The 18,963-nt window shown below is 43.9% G+C and overlaps 1 protein-coding gene across 1 annotated transcript in view; it reads left to right on the top strand.

The window, feature by feature from the left end:
- The window catches only part of LOC145353800 (serine/threonine-protein kinase 3/4), a 146,838-nt gene that overhangs the window by 67,047 nt on the left and 60,828 nt on the right, over positions 1 to 18,963 (top strand). The window contains exon 9 of the mRNA XM_080204616.1: positions 246 to 435. Within this exon, the coding sequence (XP_080060742.1) occupies positions 246 to 435 (190 nt within the window). The remainder of the gene's footprint in view (positions 1 to 245; positions 436 to 18,963) is intronic.

The following is an 18,963-nucleotide window of genomic DNA, read 5'->3' as shown; positions in this document are numbered from 1 at the left end:
GATTGTGGTTGGTGCAGACTTGATGGGCTGAATGGCCTCCTCTGGCATTGTAGGGATTCTATGATATATTTATTTTCAGTGATAAACATTACAAACATATGCCTTCTAATTTAAAACCACTATGTCATTAAGTGCCTCTTTATATGTGCTCAAGTTAATGCCTGTCACTTGCATACAATTGAACACAATTAATAAGCAATTAATTGGGATTTTAACATTGAGCTGCACTTGCATAATTGACACAGGAAGAGGATGACGTTGACTCGGGCACCATGGTCCGAGCAAGTGCCGAGGACACGGGAACCATGAGAGCCGCCAGCACCATGAGCGAAGGTGCGCGGACGATGATCGAGCATGACAGCTCTACACTAGAATCTCAGATGGGGACCATGGTGATCAACAGCGGAGAGGATGAAGAGGATGGAACGATGAAAAGTAAGACCATGAACTACTTGTCGGGGCTTAATATTGTTCATTATCTTCTCAGGGCACTAAAATAATAATTTTGTGAATGCGCTGCATTACTGGATTGCAATTGTAGTAATTGTCCCAAAAATGGTTTTATTTTACTTAATCCTGCAATTATCGTGAGACAGTGTCAGCCGTGGCTCAATCGCTAGCACCCTTGACTCCAAGTCAGAAAGTTGTGTGTTCAAGTCCCATTCCTGAGTACCAGATCTAAGCTGATGCTGTCCGGAGCTTAAGGGACAAGAAGGGAACAATTGGCACCATTGAATCTGCGTCTCTTTGCTAAATTCTGCATCCCCATCTTCATTACTTTCACATAGGGTCCCTCAGCCCCTTGTATCTCAAATCGAGCTTGCTGCTCCTTGATGCATTGGTGCTGTTTGCTTCAATGTCCTTCCATGCCATCACAGAAGAGATTGGTGGAAATTGTAAGTTTTAGGACTAGATTAGATGTATTCATGGAAGGGGTCAGCTGGAGAGTTTAAGTGTTTCGTGTCCTCAAGGAAGAACTTGGTGTTTTTTCAACTTCGTTCATGGGATTTGTACATTGCTGCAAAGGATAGCATTTATTGCCCACCCCTAATTGCCCTTGAGAAGGTAATGATGACTCACCTTACTGGTTTGAAAGGCCAATTCACAGGGCAGTTCAGTCAACCCCACTGCTGTACTGTAATTCTACATAGACCATGAAACAGACTTCCTTTCCAAAAGGGCATTAGTGAACTTGTTAGGTTTGTACCACAATCTCATGTCCACATGGCCCCCATTACTGATGCTATTTTTTTTAAATGCCAGATTCATTTAATTCACTTTGCCATTGAGAGATTTGAACACGTCTCCAGATCCAGTAACGTGGCCAACTAAGCCATTGTCCTCTCATGGCTCTTCACTTCCTCAGCAACGTCCCAAAGTGTCTTTAGGTAGGGAATTGCTTTGTGTAGTCACTGTTGTTAAGTAACCAAACACAGGAGCCAATTTCCTCACCAGCGAGCTCCCAAAAGACGAATCCGCTTAACATTTGTTTGTTCTGGGTTAACTACACTGTGAGAACTACCCCGTTCTTCGAATGATGCCATTGGATCTTTTATACCCACCTGTGTAAACCAATAGTGCTCCGCTGAAGGCCTCATCTGAAAAATGGCACTATGACAATGTAGCACTCCCTCAGTATTACTCTGAAAGGGCCAATCTAGATTTGTGTGTTATTCAATGCTGAAGGGGGTTTGAACCTGCAACTGCTGGCTCTGTGTCGGGAGTAATACTGACTGAACCAATCTAACCTTCGAGAAGAATCAAAGCCCAGAGCTGAAGCACTTCTGTTGAGGATTGAAAGAGTTAGGATATCTGCTGAGATAGAATCAGTATTGTTTTAGCACTGTTGGTGAATCGGGACAAAAAAGTAATCATAACAGTGATTCTCAAACTTTATTTGTTAATTTTTCAAGTGGATAAGTAATCACAGACATCTAAATTATAATACCAATCAATATTGTAACATTGCTCCCTGTTAAGAGTTTCTAATTAATGCTTTTAAGAGATGTTATTTATGATCATATGGTAGTACAGAGCTTGAGTATAGATAGACTTTTGTTGCCTTGGAATGTAGGGATATGGAGAGTAAGCGTGAAAATGGAGTGGAAGCAAAAGATCAGACATGGCTGTATTGAATCCATAGAGTCCCTACAGCGTATAAAGAGGCTATTCGTCCCATCGAGTCTGCACCCGACCACAGGCCCTATCCCATAACCCCATGCATTTACCCCAGGTAGTCCTAGCAATTTAGCATGGCCAACCCACCTACTGTGCACATCTTTGGACTGTGGGAGGAAACCCATGCAGAGACAGGGAGAATGTGCAGACTCCACACAGACAGTGACCCAAACTGGGAATCAAACCTAGGTCCCTGGCACTGAGGCACAGCGGTGCTAACCACTATGCCACCCAAGAATGGGAGACAGGCTGAAAGGGCTCCTGTTTTCCGTGTTCTTGCGAAGACCCGAGAGAATAAATTAACACAGGAAATCGAGCTATGAGGCTTAATGCGACTAATCTTTTTACCTTCCTCATCAAAAAGTAATAAAATGCAGTAAATAATCAGATTATATTAGTATAGATTCATCTATTAAGAAGTCTGCCTGAGTCCCTGTAAGATCATGTATAAATATTTAATAAGCCTTCAGTGTGACATACAGCTCTGATATCTGAGAGGCTACCTTTCATTTGATAAATATGTACAATATTCTTTATATTGGGAACTAAACACTGCAGAGCTGTGCAGTGGCATTTTCAATGTTTTACCACTTCATCAATCATAGTGAGAACCAGGAAAACAACAATTTGTATTTATATGCTATCTTTAACATAGTACAATGTCCCAAGCCACTTCCCAGGAGCGTTTTTAATGAAACTTGTCCAAAGATTGTGTGAGTGACATTTAATTTAATCCTGTTCTCTCACTCTGTGAAATTGGTGATGTGCTGAGGTATGAGAGTTCTGGTCGATCAGTCAAGCAGCCGTTTATCTCCAGTTGACAACTGTGTCGTGAGGGCAGGGAAGGAGCAAGGAGGGTCTAGTTGATGTCGCTCTTTTGTCCACTTATCCAGGGATCTGGAGCAGGAACACTTGTCTGATGTATTGTTTCCCTTGTACTTCCTCCATGTACACATCTCAACCAACCCCCTCAATCCTGCTAAAAAGCTGGAGTTGGCAGAGGCCAATTACATTTTTCCTTCCTTCCTCCTTCAGAGCTGTATAATCTGAAATGCTATTGTTTTGTTTGTCCACTCGGGCATCCAATCTATGATACATCCTTATGGGAGTGATTATCAGATCAGAAAGGACATCTGGCTTGGAGATGACTTCCCTTCCATTACAGGACATTCAGTACAAGCACATGGGTACCACCTAACCTAATCTTTAATTGTTTTCACTAATTACCTATGATTTGCTTGAAATCTACACTTGTAGCCATTTGAACAAGTTGATTTTCCATCACTACTTAAACACTCAAAATTTTGTATGGGCTGAGCTGACAAACCTCAGTGTTAGCTTCACACAACAAAAGCAGTATGTATTTATATATTGGCTTTAACATAGTAAAAAGCTGCTTCGTAGGGGTGTTACCTGACAAATTTTGACACCGAGTCACATCTGGAGGTGTTAAACTGTATACAATTCTGGTCACCCTACTGCAGGAAGGATGTTATTAATCTGGAAAGGGCGCATGAAAAGATTCGCAAGATGTTACTGGGACAGGAAGGTTTGAATTATAAGGAGAGCTGGATAGACAGACTTTTTTCCCTGGAGGGAGGAGGATTGGGGGGAGGGGGGAGCGGGGTGATTACTAGAGGTTTATAAAATCATGAGTGGCATAGAAAATGTGAATAGCTGAGGCCTTTAACCCAGGGTAGGGGAGTCTAAAACTAGATGGCATAGGTTTAAGGTAAGAAGGGAAAGTCGCACTAACAAAACCATAGGATAAATGGATAAAATGAGGTTGATGTAGAAGATCAGCCATGATCTTACTGAATGGCAGATCAGTTCAGAGGGTGTTCCTACTGCTGTTTCTAGGTTGTATGATCTTATTACTTCCAAATTCCCCTCCAAGTCTCATCAGTGCACCCTCACTTACTGTTCTTTTACTGTCACAGACGTCCTCATCTCTGGACCAAAACCTCCAGGTTCAGGTCTAACACCAGGATTTGTTGGCCATTATAATGTGGCTCAACGGGCTGATAATTAGCTTGGAAATCCTTCCACCACTCCACCTCCCTCATCCCCACTACTGCCCAAGGGGGGAAGGAAATGTGTGTGATGATGCACTTAAAAATGAACTGTGTGAAAGTCCTGTCACTTAAGAGGAATGTAGGACACCTTCACCACATGGACTGGAGCAGTTGAAGCAACTCACCAACACCTTCAAGAACAATTAGCGATTGGTGATAGATGCTGACGTTGGTAATGATGTTCTTATTCTAATTTTCTTAAAATTCAACCCATTGAAACTTAATCTTCTTCATAGACACTGTGCAATCGTGTCTCAACAGGAATTCACTAATAATGGCCAACACTGGGAATTCTGCCTAATACTTTTGTCCCTCCCTGGCCTCTGTCAAAGATGCCAAAACAGTAAGAAGTCTGACAACACGAGGTTCAAGTCCAACCAATTTATTTGATATAAACTCGCAAGCTTTTGGGGTTTTCCCTTCGTCAGGTGAATGGAGAGTTCTGGCCTCAGACAGAGGCCTGAAACCTGGTGTTGTCAGACTTCTTACTGTTTTTACCCCAGTCCAGTGCCGGCATCTCCACATCATGACTACTAAAGATGCTAAAGCCATTTGCCACGCTGAGTTGCTGGTGTAGACCTTGGACAAAGTAGTTTAATAGGCATAGGAGCTCATTTTAACTACCTCATACCTTTCAGTGTGTGGTCTCCGTAGTAGCAAATGGGTATTTTTTTTAACATGAATGCTTATCTCCAGTGACCATGCGTAGAATGGAGGCCGGCATGAGGTTAGATACAGACAATCAATACTGACCTGAAATGTTAGCAGTCTGTCTCTGTTCATGGGTGGTGCCTGACCTGCTTGGCTTTCCGCTGTTTCCTGTTTTTAACCCAGGTTGCTTTTAGCGAGCACGAAATTCAGGTTAATAAAATCAGACAATGCTGGAAACCCTCGGCAAGTCAGGTAGGTGTGTGGAAAAGGCAGCAGTCAATGACCTTGTGTCAGAACTGGGAGCATTGAGACTTAACTGTTTATAATCTGGGATAGGGGCAGGGAAAAGGGGGCTTTGGTGGGGGCTGGGGGGAGGATGGGAAAGAACAAGGGAATGATTAAAGGATGGAAGAGGCAATGATGCAGGGCCCAATGGATTGGTTATGGGGCAAGTAATGAAACAAAAAGCAGAGACGGGGGCAGATGTCAAAAGTTGTAAACTTTTGCCTTGTAAACACATTTGGTACTGATATTGAAAATTAAAACAGGGATTGTAAGCCTTTTACCCCTTCATTTTGCTCTTGCATTAATATTATTGTCTTTGGAAGCAAATTCAGTACTTGAAAGGAAATAAGTTACAGGAGTATTGGAAAAAGGGTTGGTGTTTGTAATTAATTGGCCAGTTCTATCAAAGAGTCAGTCCAGTCACTTTGATCTGAATGGCCTCCTGTGTTGCATTACCCTATGAATATGCAAAATGAGTATTGCCAAGTGTTGTTTTGTTGGAAGACTTTGTGTGAAATGTGCAGATCTGAGTTATGATATTTGACCACATAGTGGCGCCAGATCTCAAGGACAGAGCCCAGACTTCAACATCAGAGAAAAGGATTCTAATGCCTGGTGTCAACTAATTCTGTTGTTGCAGCAGATATCAATTTTTTTCTCCCACTTTTTCTTTCCATCTCCTGAGGCCGACTTTCAAACCACATCTATCGAGGCTGCTTCATTTCTTCAATCTCACCTGTTTCTGTCCCTACTTCATTTCCACTGAACAAAGAAAATTCCAGCACAGGAACAGGCCTTTCAGCCCTCCAAGCCTGCTCCAACCATGCTGCCCAACTTAACTAAAACCCCCTGCATTTCCAGGGACTATATCCCTCTATTCCCATCCTATTCATGTACTTATCCAGACACCCCTTAAAAAGTTGCTACTCTATCTGCTTCCACTACCTCTCCCGGCAAGTTCCAGGGACCCACTACTGTGTAAAACAAAAATCTGCCTCGTACATCTCCTTTAGACCTTGCCCCTCGCACCTTAATCCTATGCCCTCTAGTAATATTCTCTTCCACCTTGAGAAAAAGCTACTTACTATCCACTCTGTCCATTGCCCCATAAAATCTTGTAGACTTCTATCAGGTCGCCGCTCAACCTCCATTGTTCCAGTGAGAACAAACCTACTTTCTCCAACCTCTCCTCGTAGCTAAGGCAGTATCCTGGTAAATCTTTTCTGTACCCTCTCCAAAGCCTCCACATCATCCTTCTGGTAGTGCGCTGTAAAGTCTGCATGCTTTGCTGGGCCACTCATCTTAGTGTCATGTTGGCCTTTATAGTGAGGGGGATAGAATATCAAAGTAGGGAGGTCTTGCTGCAATTGTACGGGGTACTGGTGAGGCCACAGCTGGAGTACTGTGTGCAGTTTAGATCTCCGCACCTGCGCAAGGATATATTGGCCTTGGAGGGAGTGCAGAGGAGGTTCACTAGGCTGATACCGGAGATGAGGGGGTTGGACTATGAAGAGAGACTAAATAGACTGGGTCTGTACTCGTTGGAGTTTAGAAGGATGAGGGGGGGGATCTTATAGAGACATATAAGATAATGAAGGGGGTGGGTAGGGTAGAGGTAGAGAGATTCTTCCCGCTTAGAAAGGACAGCAGGACTAGAGGGCACAGCCTCAAGATAAGGAGGGGGGCAGTTTAGAACGGAGTTGAGGAACTTCTTCACTCAAAGGGTGGTGAATCTCTGGAATTCTCTGCCCGTTGAAGTGGTGGAGGCTGCCTCGCTGAATATATTTAAGTCATGAGTAGATAGGTTTTTGATAGACAAGGGAATTAAGGGTTATGGGGAGAAAGCGGGAAAGTGGAACTGATCCACTTCAGATCAGCCATGATCTTATTGAATGGCGGGGCAGGCTCGAAGGGCTAGATGGCCTACTCCTCCTATTTCTTATGTTCTTATCTGTGAATTTTGACGCGTTACACTTCATAGAATCATAGAAACCCTACAGTGCAGAAAGAGGCCATTTGGCCCATATTTAGGCCTGGAGTCTCCGGATGGTCCCCTTGCTGGTCTCCCCATGTCCAAATTGCAACCCGTCTAGATACTGCCTGCATAAATCTCATTAATCATAATCATTTTCACTTCCCCATCTCGGGCAGGAAAAGATCTCAGGTCCATGCAGCCCATTCCACACACATCATATAAAAAACACTCTCTACTCCACCCAGCAACCGTGTGAGCTTCTGGGAGAGGCTAAAAACCCGGAACGATTTGGGGTGGGGGAAGAAACAATGTAGAAACTTCAACTCGGCCGCAGTGATTGGGGCTATTTCAGAAGATCACTCTGGCCCTGATAATTCAGTGCAGGACCTCGCTTTCCTCAGAGCTGATCTCTGTCTTTGCATCTTCTATTTATTGATTTTACAATATTTGCTGCAGCACCTTCCATCCCGGTGTTAGACTTGTAACGTCTGCCTTCCTGACTCTGCATTTGCCTTTGGGATTTGAAATCACGTTATCCTCACCTCGAGGGCAGTGAAATAAAGGCCAGGTTACAGTTGCCGGGTGTTCCGACTGCCTGTAAACGTGAGCTGTTCTTCCCTTTGGGAAATGCCGGATCTGCAGGGCAGGAGTGTGGGGAGGGAGGTGCTAGCTCAGGCCCATGCCACCGTACAACATTCCCAACTGAACAGGGCGTGAGCAACTCTGCCAAACCTCGAGTAACAAATCAGTCTGCTTCACTGACTGTGTTCATTTTCATGAACTGTTGAGGAGGACCGGAGTTAATTATCCCCCAAGGTTCCTGTAAGGTAACTTCAATTTTTTATCAGACCACTGTTCCAACTGCAATGCACTCTGCTGTGTTTGTGAATACAATGTACAGACAAATCCTCCAAAGTGAGTACTTTCACACGTTATTGCAGCACGGTAGCACAGTGGTTAGCACTGCTGCTTCACAGCTTCAGGGCCCTGGGTTTGATTCCCGGCTTGGGTCACTGCTTGTGTGGAGTTTGCACATTCTCCTCATGTCTGTGTGGGTTTCCTCCAGGTGCGCTGGTTTCCTCCCACAGTCCAAAGATGTGCGGGTTAGGTTGATTGGCCATGCTAGAAAATTGCCCCTGAGTGTCCTGAGATGTGTAGGTTAGAGGAATTAGTCGGTAAAATATGTAGGAATAGGGGGATAGGGCCTGGGTGGGATTGTGGTCGATGCAGACTCGATTGGCTGAAGGGCCTCTTTCTGCACTGTAGGGTTCTATGATTATTGATGAGTACGACGAGTTGCAATTGCCTCCTAATTGCTTACTGTGGCTGATCAAAACTCAAACTTGTTTGGCCAAGTGCCAAAAGTTAGTTAAATAAAAGGACAAATAAACAACCCTCTGTGTCAAACCTCTTTCAAAAGCTTGTGCGTTTCAAATGAAATGAACTCCGTTTTTTCTAAACTCTGAGAATATAAGCCCACTTTGCTTAGCCTCTCATCATTGGACAACCCCTACATCCAAGCGACAAATCTAGTGAACCTTTGCTCCCTGTATACATACATTGGAAGTAAAGCACTGCTGCCTCACAGCGCCAGGGAACTGGGTTCGATTCCCAGCTTCGGTCACTATATGTATGGAGTTTGCATGTTCTCCCCGTGTCTGCTTGGGTTTCTTCCACATGCTCCGGTTTCCTCCCACAGTCTGAAAGACATGCTGGTTAAGTACATTGACCCAAACAGGTGCCAGAGTATGACGGCTAGGGGAATTTCACTGTAACTTCATTGCAGTGTTAATGTAAGCCTTACTTGTGACTAATAAATTAACTTTAACTGCTGCATATCCTTCCTTAAACACAGGGACCAAAACTGCAGAAATTATTGCAGGTGTGGTTCTCACCAAAGCTCTGTACAATTGTAGTAAGACTTCTTTATTCCTGCACTCTAATCCCCTTGCAATAAACATCCACTTTCCATTTGCTTTCCTAACTGCATTTGCTCTGACAAAGGGTCATCTGGACTCGAAATGTCAGCTTTTTTCTCCCCTTACAGATGTTACCAGACCTGCTGAGATTTTCCAGCATTTTCTCTTTTGCCTTCCTAATTGCTTGCTGTGCCTGCAAGCTAACTTTGGTTTCTTGGATGAGTACACCCAAGACGCGTCGAACATCAACATTTAGGAGTTTCGCAGCTTTAAGAAAATCTACTGCTTTTCCACTCTTGAACAGCGGAATCAAATGCAGACTTGCTCCACTGCGAATTCTCACTGCAGTTCCGCCATCAATAATGCAGCACATCAAGACTCCACTGTACTATCTGTAACAGGCGCATTGGATTTCACCGTTCACGGAGGAAATCTGCCAGTGCTGAGTTAGTGCAGGATGTACTGGAATCGTGGACTAGCACTTGATGTCCAACTCATTGATTTTGAAACTAGTGTGAGCTGGCAGTTTTACCATGCTGTAAGCGATTGCTGCAGAAGACCGCTCGTCATTTTATAGGAGATTCACCCTCGAGCCACCAATCTCTTTCTCTGCCTCTGACATAGCCTACTGTAAGAACTTGTATCAATACTGCTACCCCTCATGCTGCAAACACCCTAACATCACCACCGCCCCCTGCGTTTCTCATACTACCTACAACCCATGAGGGTTGAAATCAAGCTGCATCTTGGTGGTCTCCTGTTGGTTAGTTGGTCCTTTGTCAGGGATTCAAAGCTGTAAATTGTAGAATAGAGTCATTCATTCAGCACAGGAGGAGACCATTCAGTCCATTAAACATTAAAAAGAAACATGTATATCAATTGCCCCACTAATATACTGAATGCAAATTATTGAAAAAAATCGAGTTTGGCATTACCTTTTGTGGCCAAATGGAGAATGTTGGCAGACAGCACATGCAGCATATTCAGAAAGCTAACAGATTTATAATTGTCACAGTCTGCACTATTTTCCTGTGAATTAACTTGATCATTAATGTAACCCATTCAAAGACAAAAGAACTCTGTTGTCCATGTTGGCAGCGACTGAAATTCCCCCAAGGAATAATTGAAAGCTCAGTAAGACCCCAGGTCTGCTTTGTGCTGAGTTAGCTGAACAGAGCTATGTATGTGCAGACCACATATTAAACGTAACTTTGGCTGAGAAGAATGTCACCCTTGTTTCTACTGCAAGAGCAGCAACATGAGGATAGAATACGTTTGCGTCAAGTTTCATGCCCCATAGTCTCTTCCACTTGTAGTCTAGACTTTCTCAATCTGAGCTTGGCTTCATGGTTATTTCTTTCCTATTTCTTCTGTTGTTGTTGTAATCCTGAAGAGTGTAGCCTTGGTTCATTGGTTCAAGCTTTAAGGTGTCCAGATCACCAACACTATAGTTAAGAAAACGCACCAGCACCTCCACTTTCTCAGAAGGAAATTTGGCATGTCAACTACGATTCTCACCGACTTTTGCAGATGCACCATAGAAAGTATTCTTTCTGGTTGTACCACAGTTTGGTATGGCTCCTGCTCTGCCCAAGAGCGCAACAAGCTACAAAAGGTCATGAATACAGCCCAATCCATCACGCAAACCAACCTCCCATCCATTGACTCTGTCTATACTTCCCGCTGCCTCGGCAAAGCAGCCAGCGTAATTAAGGACCTCACACATCCCGGATATTCTCTCTTCCACCTTTTTCCATTGGGAAAAAGCTACAAAAGTCTGAGGTCGGGTACCAACCAACACAAGAACAACTTCTTCCCTGCTGCCATCAGTCTTTTGAATGGACCTACCTTGCATCAAATTGATCTTTCTCTACACCCTAGCTATGACTGTAACATTACATTCTGCACACTCTCCTTTCCTTCTCGGACTCTATACAGACAAAGCATAGTGTTCATAGAGAAGGAAAGGAGAGTATTGTTTCTTGGACTCTATACAGACAAAGCATAGTGTTCATAAAGAAACAATACTTTTCCCTGTATGTTAATACATGTGATAATAAATCAAATTAAAACAGTGACAAATAGTGACAAAGACAGTTGATCATTTGACTAGCTATAACTTTGATCATAGAAAGGATTACTTTACCTGTTTGAAATAATGCATAAACTAATTTGTTTTTTGTACAGATATGATCCTTAGTTACATAGAGTTGAAGACATTCATTAATAGGATGTCTTTCACACCAGAAATACTCTCGTTTTTATAGTCTGATGGTCTTGAGATGACAAAATAAAGAATTGTTTGCTGGTATAGTAATCTGTCCTTTAAGTTTGTGGTTATTCCTGCATAGTCACTAACATCTGCCTTTAATGCTTGGAACAGATGCAGCAAATAGCTGTGGGAGTTCCTCAGGGCAGTGTCCTCAACCCAACCATCTGCAACTGCTTCATCAGTATCTTCCGTCCATCATAAGATCAAAGTGGGGATATTGGCAGATGATTACAGTGTTCATTCCCATTTGCAACTCGTACTGAATCTGTTCATGCCTATAGCAAGACCTGGACAACATTCTGGCTTAGGCTGATAAGAGGCAAGTGACATTCATGCCACACAAGTACCAGGCATCAGCCATCTCCAAGGGAATCAAGCCACGTCCCCATGATTTTCAATGGCATTAGCATCATTGAATTCCCCCTACCATCAACGTCTTGGGGATATGCAGTGACCAGAAAATAAAGTGGATGAATCACATCATACACGGGCAGGTCGGAGGCTGAGAATTCTGTGGTGTGTAACTCACCCTGTCCACGATGTACAAGGCACAAGCCAGAAACATGATGTAATTCTCTCTGCTTTAGCTAGATAAATGTAGCTCTGACAGCAGCGAAAGCTCGACACTATCCAGACCAAAGCAGCCTGCTTGATTGGCACGCAATCACCTTAAACATTCCCTCCCTCCATGAGCAATGCACAGTGGCAGCAGTGTGGACCATCTACAAGATGCATTGCAGCAACTCACCAAGCCTCGTTCAATAGCACCTTCCAAACTCATGATCTCCACCACCCAGAAGAACAAGTGTAGCAGGCCTATGGGTGCATCCAAGTTCCTCTCCAAGCTACACACCATCCTGACTTGGAACCACGTTGTTGTTCCTTCACTGTAACTGGGTCGAAATCCTGAAACTCCCTCCCTATTGGCATTGTGGATGTACCTATGTCACATGGGCTGGAGCATTTCAAGAAAGCAGCATACCACCATCTTCAAGAGCAATGAGGGATGGGGAATAGATTTTGGTTTTTCCAGCAATGTTCTCATCCCATAAACTATTTTTAAAACGTTCTCCACAACTCAAATAAAATTGTTACTTAATGTGATCAGAAATACTGTTGCCAGTGGCTGGAGGTTAAATAACCAAAGGGCACAGATTTAGGTGGATTGGCAAAGAACCAGAGGCAATGTGAGGAAAAACTGCTTTATACTAAACTTTGGAATAGGTTTGTTGTGAAACAAAGAGTTTGAATGCAAGTTTGTCTTTCTTTTGTATGGTAGATTCTGTGTTCTGAGAATCAGCCTCAATTGCTGTGTTCAAGCAGGGGAGTGGGCCTTGAACCTACAACCTTCAAACTCAAAGGGAAGAATGCTACAATCTGAGCCACAGCTGACACTTAATGAGTGGCCTAGTCTACGTTTCAGTTGTCATTCATTTTGAAGTAATTGAATGCTTGTAAGATGCGGGGGAAACAGTTAAGAGCTTTGATTAGGGGTTAAGGAGTTATATAAATACAAACCTTTTATCCCCAGTCTCTCCTACATGTATCACTGAGGCTGCAGTAGGGAGTCGTTTTTTTTTAAAAAACAGATTAGCCAGTTGAGTGATTTGCTAATTTGGAAATATGTAAAAAATGTTACTTTCATCTGCACAATCTGCAGTTCTTCATAAGCCACTAATTAGTATTTTGCAGATGTTGTAGCAAGCATAGGCACTCACTTAATGAAGGTCATTAATGAACAAGATTATCTCTCTGTCACAGTTTTATATCAAGTATGGATATTTGTGTTATTCCAAAGGCATCCAATGGGGACCAATTTTCAGCTTCAGAAATTCCACAGAAATTATTCTCTATCCAGCTTTTTCAAAATTGCTGTTCGTAGGCCAATTATAATAAGTTTTGTCATGATCCATGGAGCACAATATAACCATGATCTGAACTCATTAATCTGACACCAATCCAAACTTCACCAAATGGGGCGCAACCATCTTAAGAAAAACCTGAATATTTACAGTGGTTATTGGAGAAAGCCTCTTTATCAGCTGAAGCAACATCTTTGTCCTCTGAGAATGGATTATGCTGTTGATGGCAGCAGGAGGAGAATAGCGTGTAAGGAGTAGCTCTGAAAAGAAGAAAAGATCTTTTCTTCATCCGTTGACCACATTGTTTCATTGAACTTAATTCATCTGTCGAGTTGTCCAGTTTCTTGGCCAGTGAAGTTCACTACTTCTCCCAACTGCTGGACGATTGACATGTCAGCATCCTGCACAAGCACTGGCTATTGTGATCTCTGGACTTGACTATTCCAATGCTGACCTAGCCAGCCTCACATCTTCCACTCGCCATTAACTTGAGCTCACCAAAACACCTGTGTTCCAAGTCCCATTCACTCATCACTCTCTGATCGCCTACCTATGTCTTTGAAATAGTGCTGGAGTTTTAGAGATCCTACCCCAGAGCACTGCTGGGGCCTTGGCTTAATGTTTCATCCAAAAGACAGCCTCTTCAGCAGTGCAGCGTTCCTTCAGTACTGCGGTGGAGCATCAGCATGGAGTGACAACCTTCTGACTCAGACAAGAGTGCCAAACATGAGCTGCAAGATGATCGCATTCATCATCATAATGCATTATTTTTGAAATTCATCTTGTACGCGCGAGTCAGAAAGGAAACTCAGAAATCTGTCATTAGTTTTTATCCCTTTGTTTATTGGACATGGGCATCACTGGTTAGGCCGACATTTATTATCCATCCCTGATTGCTCTTGAGAAGCTAATGGTGAGCTGCTGCCTTGAACTACTGCAGTCCATGTGGTGTAGATACATCCACAGTGCCAAGGGAGGGAGTGCCAGGATTTTGACCCAGAGATTGTGAAGAAATGGTGATACTGTTTTAAGGCAGGAGGTGAGTGACTTAAAGGAGAACCTGCAAGTGGTGGTGTTCACATGCATCTACTGCCCTTGTCCTTTCAGGTGGTTTCAAAGGAGCCTTGGTAAATTTATATGTTACATACTGCTGCTACTGTGTGCTGGCAGTGGAAGGTGGTCGTTGGAGGCGCCAAATCAAGGGGGCTGGTTTGACTCAGAAATGAACATCCAGCACTACAATTATAATTGAGTGTCCATCTTGGTTCAGCACTCTCACCTCTGAGTCACATAATCCAACTGGCACATTCCACTGAGGGAGTACCCACAAAAAGGAGATGCCAGCGTTGGGACTGGGGTGGGCACAGTAAGAAGTCTCTCACCACCAGGTTAAAGTCCAACAGGTTTGTTTGGAATTTTGAGCTTTTGGAGTGCTGTCCCTTCATCAGCTGAGTGGAGAGGAAGGAGCAGTGTTCTGAAAACTTGTGATTCCAAATAAACCTGTTGGACTTTAACCTGGTGTGGTGAGACTTCTTACTGAGGGAGTGCTGCACTGTTGGAGGTCTCTCTCAGATGAGGTATTACATTCATGTTCTATTTCCCCCTCAGGTGCATATAGCTTCCATGCCATGAGCTCTATTTTAGCTCGCAACTAGTGACACCAAGGAAAGTAGATGACCTGGTAATTTAACTCATCGCCACTTGTAGCACACTGCTGTCAGGACATTTTCCTATGTTTTGTATAGCGACTGCATCTCAAAATAATTTCTTGGCTGTGAAGCAGCTTGGGATATCCTTGGCCACCTTTGTAAATCCAAGTTCTTTCTCCGAATAGAATTTGTTCTTCCAAATGTGATCTGGAGAGAGCATTTGGAGCTGGATAGGTGATGCATTTTCCCCTGTCACAAATTAATTTTCTGTGGCGTTCAGTAGAGGAGCCCTTCTTTTAAAGATTGATATGAGAGAGATTTTCCTCACTAACATTAGACATTTGAGTCACTGCCCTTGGAAGAGTTAAGGCTGTAGATTAATGAGCTACAGTTGGGCTGTAACACTCCATCTATAGTCCCGAAAGCAATATCTGCGGGCTGTGATGTACAGTTATCTGCAGAGCTCTGCACCCAGCAGCTAATTTATAATTAGAAGATTGACTGCTCCTGACATTAACACCCTTCAATTCATATATTTCAGGGTTTTTATTTTTAAAATTCAATCTCAGAATGTGGACGTCACTGGCAAGACTGGCATTTGAACAGCTGTTAGAGAGCTTTTTTATTTGCTGTAGTTGTTGCATACTGCATGAGGAGATTTCTTAGCCATTTCTCAGGGCAGTTGAAAGTCAAGCATATAGGCTGGACCAGGTGGAGTGGGTTTCCTTCCTGCGAGAACGTGTGGTGGGATTATAATGGCAATCTGTGTCATCTTGGTCAAATTCTCTTGGGAGATTTGAATTCACCTTCTCTGGATTGCTGCATCAACATGACCACTACCTGCGTTGGTATCCTCTGGGTGCTCCAGTTTCCCCTCTCAGTCCAAAAGATGTGCTGGTTAGGTGCACTGATCAAGCTAAATTCTCCCTCAGGTGTACCCAACCAGGTGCCGGAGTGTGGCCACTTGGGGATTTTCACAGTAATTTCATTGCAGTGTTAATGTAAGCCTACTTGTGACACGAATAAATAAACTTTATAACTTTAACCAAGATGCTGCTTGAAAACCACTGTGTCTTCTGATGTGTCTCAGTGTTAACCGGTATTTGATAATGCCCCATGAAAACTACAAAGGGTCGTGAACGAAGCCCAGTCCACACAAACCAACCTCCCATCCATTGATTCCATCTACACTCCCTGCTGCCTCATGAAAATAGCCAGTATAATCAAGGACATCATTAACCCTGGACATACTCTCTTCCACCTTCCTCCGCTGGGAAAAACATACAAAATTCTGAGATCAACTGAACAACTTCTTCCCTGCTGCCATCAGACTTTTGAATGGTCCTGTCATATTACTAAGATGATTTTTCTCCTCATCTTATCAAGAACTGCAACACTACGTTCTGCACCCTCTCCTTTCCTTCCCCCCTATGTACTCTATGAATGGTATGCTTTGTCTGTACAGTGCGCAAGAAACAGTCCTTTTCATTGTATCCCAATGCATGTGAAAATAATTCCGTTCAATTGAGATGATTCACTACGTTAAATGCACCACATAACTGTTGTTTTGAAATTCTTTCAACCGTTCGCAATTAAGTTTCAATATAAAATCAATGATCATCTAATGCTCCTGTAAAGAGTACCTACAGCACCATGTCCAATACACAGCTGGGTGTCACATCAGCTCGTCAATACTTACAAATGTAGATAAATAGTTTCACCATCATAAAATTTTGTTAGGTGTGTTCAGGAAGGCTTCCTGACACAGTACGTGGATAAGCCTACGAGAGGAGAGGCAGGACAGGTGACGGATCTCTCGGTAGGAGAGCATCTTGGGAATGGTGATCATAATTCTATCTCCTTTACAATTGCATTGGAACGAGATAGGATCAGGCAGGCTAGGAAGGTGTTTGTCTGGAGTAAGGGGAAATACGAAGACATCAGGAAGTTAATTGGACAAATAAACTGGAAGGAGGCATTCGTAGGGAGAAGTACCGAAGGAAGGTGGCGGATATTCAAGGAATGTTTGTCTGGAGCTCTGCACGACAACGTTCCGATCAGACAAGGAGGTTTTGGTAGGTCGCGGGAACCGTGGTGCACGAAGGCTGTGGTGAACCTAGTCAGGAGGAAAAGGAAGGTGTACAAAAGGTTCAGGGAGCTAGGAGATGTTAAGGATCTTGAGGAGTATAAGGATTGTAGAAAGGAGCTTAAAAGGGAAATTAGGAGAGCCAGAAGGGGTTATGAGAAGGCCTTGGCGGCTAAGATTAAGGAGAATCCCAAGGCCTTCTATAAATATGTGAAAAGTAAAAGGATGAGAAGAGAAGGGATAGGACCTGTAAAAGGTGAAGGAGGAAAGGTCTGTGTGGAACCAGAAGAAATGGCAGAGGTGCTTAATGAGTACTTTGCCTCAGTATTCACGGTGGAAACTGATCTGGGAGATTTTGCTACAGATTTGCAGCAGATGGAAAAGATTAAGTATGTGGATATTAAGGAAGAGGATGTGTTAGAACTTTTGAATTCTATCAAGATAGATAAGTCGCCGGGACCAGATGGGATGTACCCCAGGATACTGTGGGAGGTGAGGGAGGTGATTGCAGAGCCCCGGCGATGATCTTTGCGTCGTCAATGGAGACGGGAGAGGCTCCGGAGGATTGCGGATGTGGTTCCTATTTTCAAGAAAGGGAACAGAGATAGCCCGGGAAATTACCGACCGGTGAGTCTGACCTCAGTAGTTGGTAAGCTGATGGAGAGGCTTCTGAGGGACAAGATTTACGAGCATTTGGAGAGGTTTGGCATGATCAGAAATAGTCAGCATGGTTTTGTCAAGGGCAGGTCGTGCCTTACGAGCCTAGTTGAGTTCTTCGAAAATGTGACTGAACACATTGACGAAGGAAGTGCAGTGGACGTGGTGTACATGGACTTCAGCAAGGCGTTTGATAAGGTCCCCCATGCAAGACTTCTTGAGAAGGTGAGAGGGCATGGGATCCAAGGGGCTTTGGCCTTGTGGATCCAGAACTGGCTTGCCTGCAGAAGGCAGAGAGTGGTTGTGGATGGGTCTTTTTCTGCATGGAGGTCAGTCACCAGTGGAGTGCCCCAGGGATCTGTTCTAGGACCCTTGCTGTTTGTCATTTTCATAAATGACCTAGATGAGGAAGTGGATGGGTTAGTAAGTTCGCCGATGACACGAAGGTCGGTGGTGTTGTGGATGGTCTGGAAGGATGTCAGAAGTTGCAGCAGGACATAAATAGGATGCAGGACTGGGCGGAGAAGTGGCAGATGGACTTCAACGCAGATAAATGTGTAGTCGTCCATTTTGGCAGGACCAATGGGATGAACGAGTACACTATCAAGGGCAGGAGTCTTAGCAGAAGGATCTTGGGGTCCGGGTCCACAGGACTCTTAAATCGGCCTCGCAGGTGGAGGATGTGGTCAAGAAGGCGTATGGTGTACTGGCCTTCATTAATCGAGGGATTGAGTTTAGGAATCGGGAGGTAATGCTGCAACTTTATAAGACCCTTGTCAGGCCTCACTTGGAGTACTGTGCGCAGTTCTGGTCGCCTCACTATAGGAAGGACGTAGAAGCTATTGAAAGGGTACAGAGGAGATTTACAAGGATGTTGCCTGGATTGGGAGGCATGCCTTATGAAGATAGGTTGAGGGAGCTGGGACTCTTCTCCCTGGAGAGACGAAGGTTGAGAGGCGACCTGATAGAAGTTTATAAAATGTTGAGAGGAATAAATAGGGTGGATTCTCAGAGGCTATTTCCCAGGGCTGAAATGGTCGCTACAAGAGGACACAGATTTAAGGTGCGGGGAGGCAAGTACAGAAGTGATGTTAGGGGTAAGTTTTTCAGTCAGAGGGTGGTGAGTGAATGGAATCGGCTGCCGTCAGTGGTGGTGGAGGCAAACTCGCTGGGGTCTTTTAAAAGACTTCTGGATGAGTATATGGGATTTAATGGGATTGGGGGTTATAGATAGGTCTATGGATTGGTAGGTGTTGATGTGATCGGCGCAACTCGTGGGCCGAAGGGCCTGTTTGTGCTGTAGTGTTCTATGTTCTATAAAATGCTTTGGAGTCATGATGTCTTATTGAATTGT

The sequence above is a fragment of the Carcharhinus amblyrhynchos genome, chromosome 16 (assembly GCF_965287045.1).
Source record: "Carcharhinus amblyrhynchos chromosome 16, sCarAmb.v2.hapA, whole genome shotgun sequence".
NCBI classification, from domain to species: Eukaryota; Metazoa; Chordata; class Chondrichthyes; order Carcharhiniformes; family Carcharhinidae; genus Carcharhinus; species Carcharhinus amblyrhynchos.
This window is presented reverse-complemented; position numbering and strand designations above follow the sequence as displayed.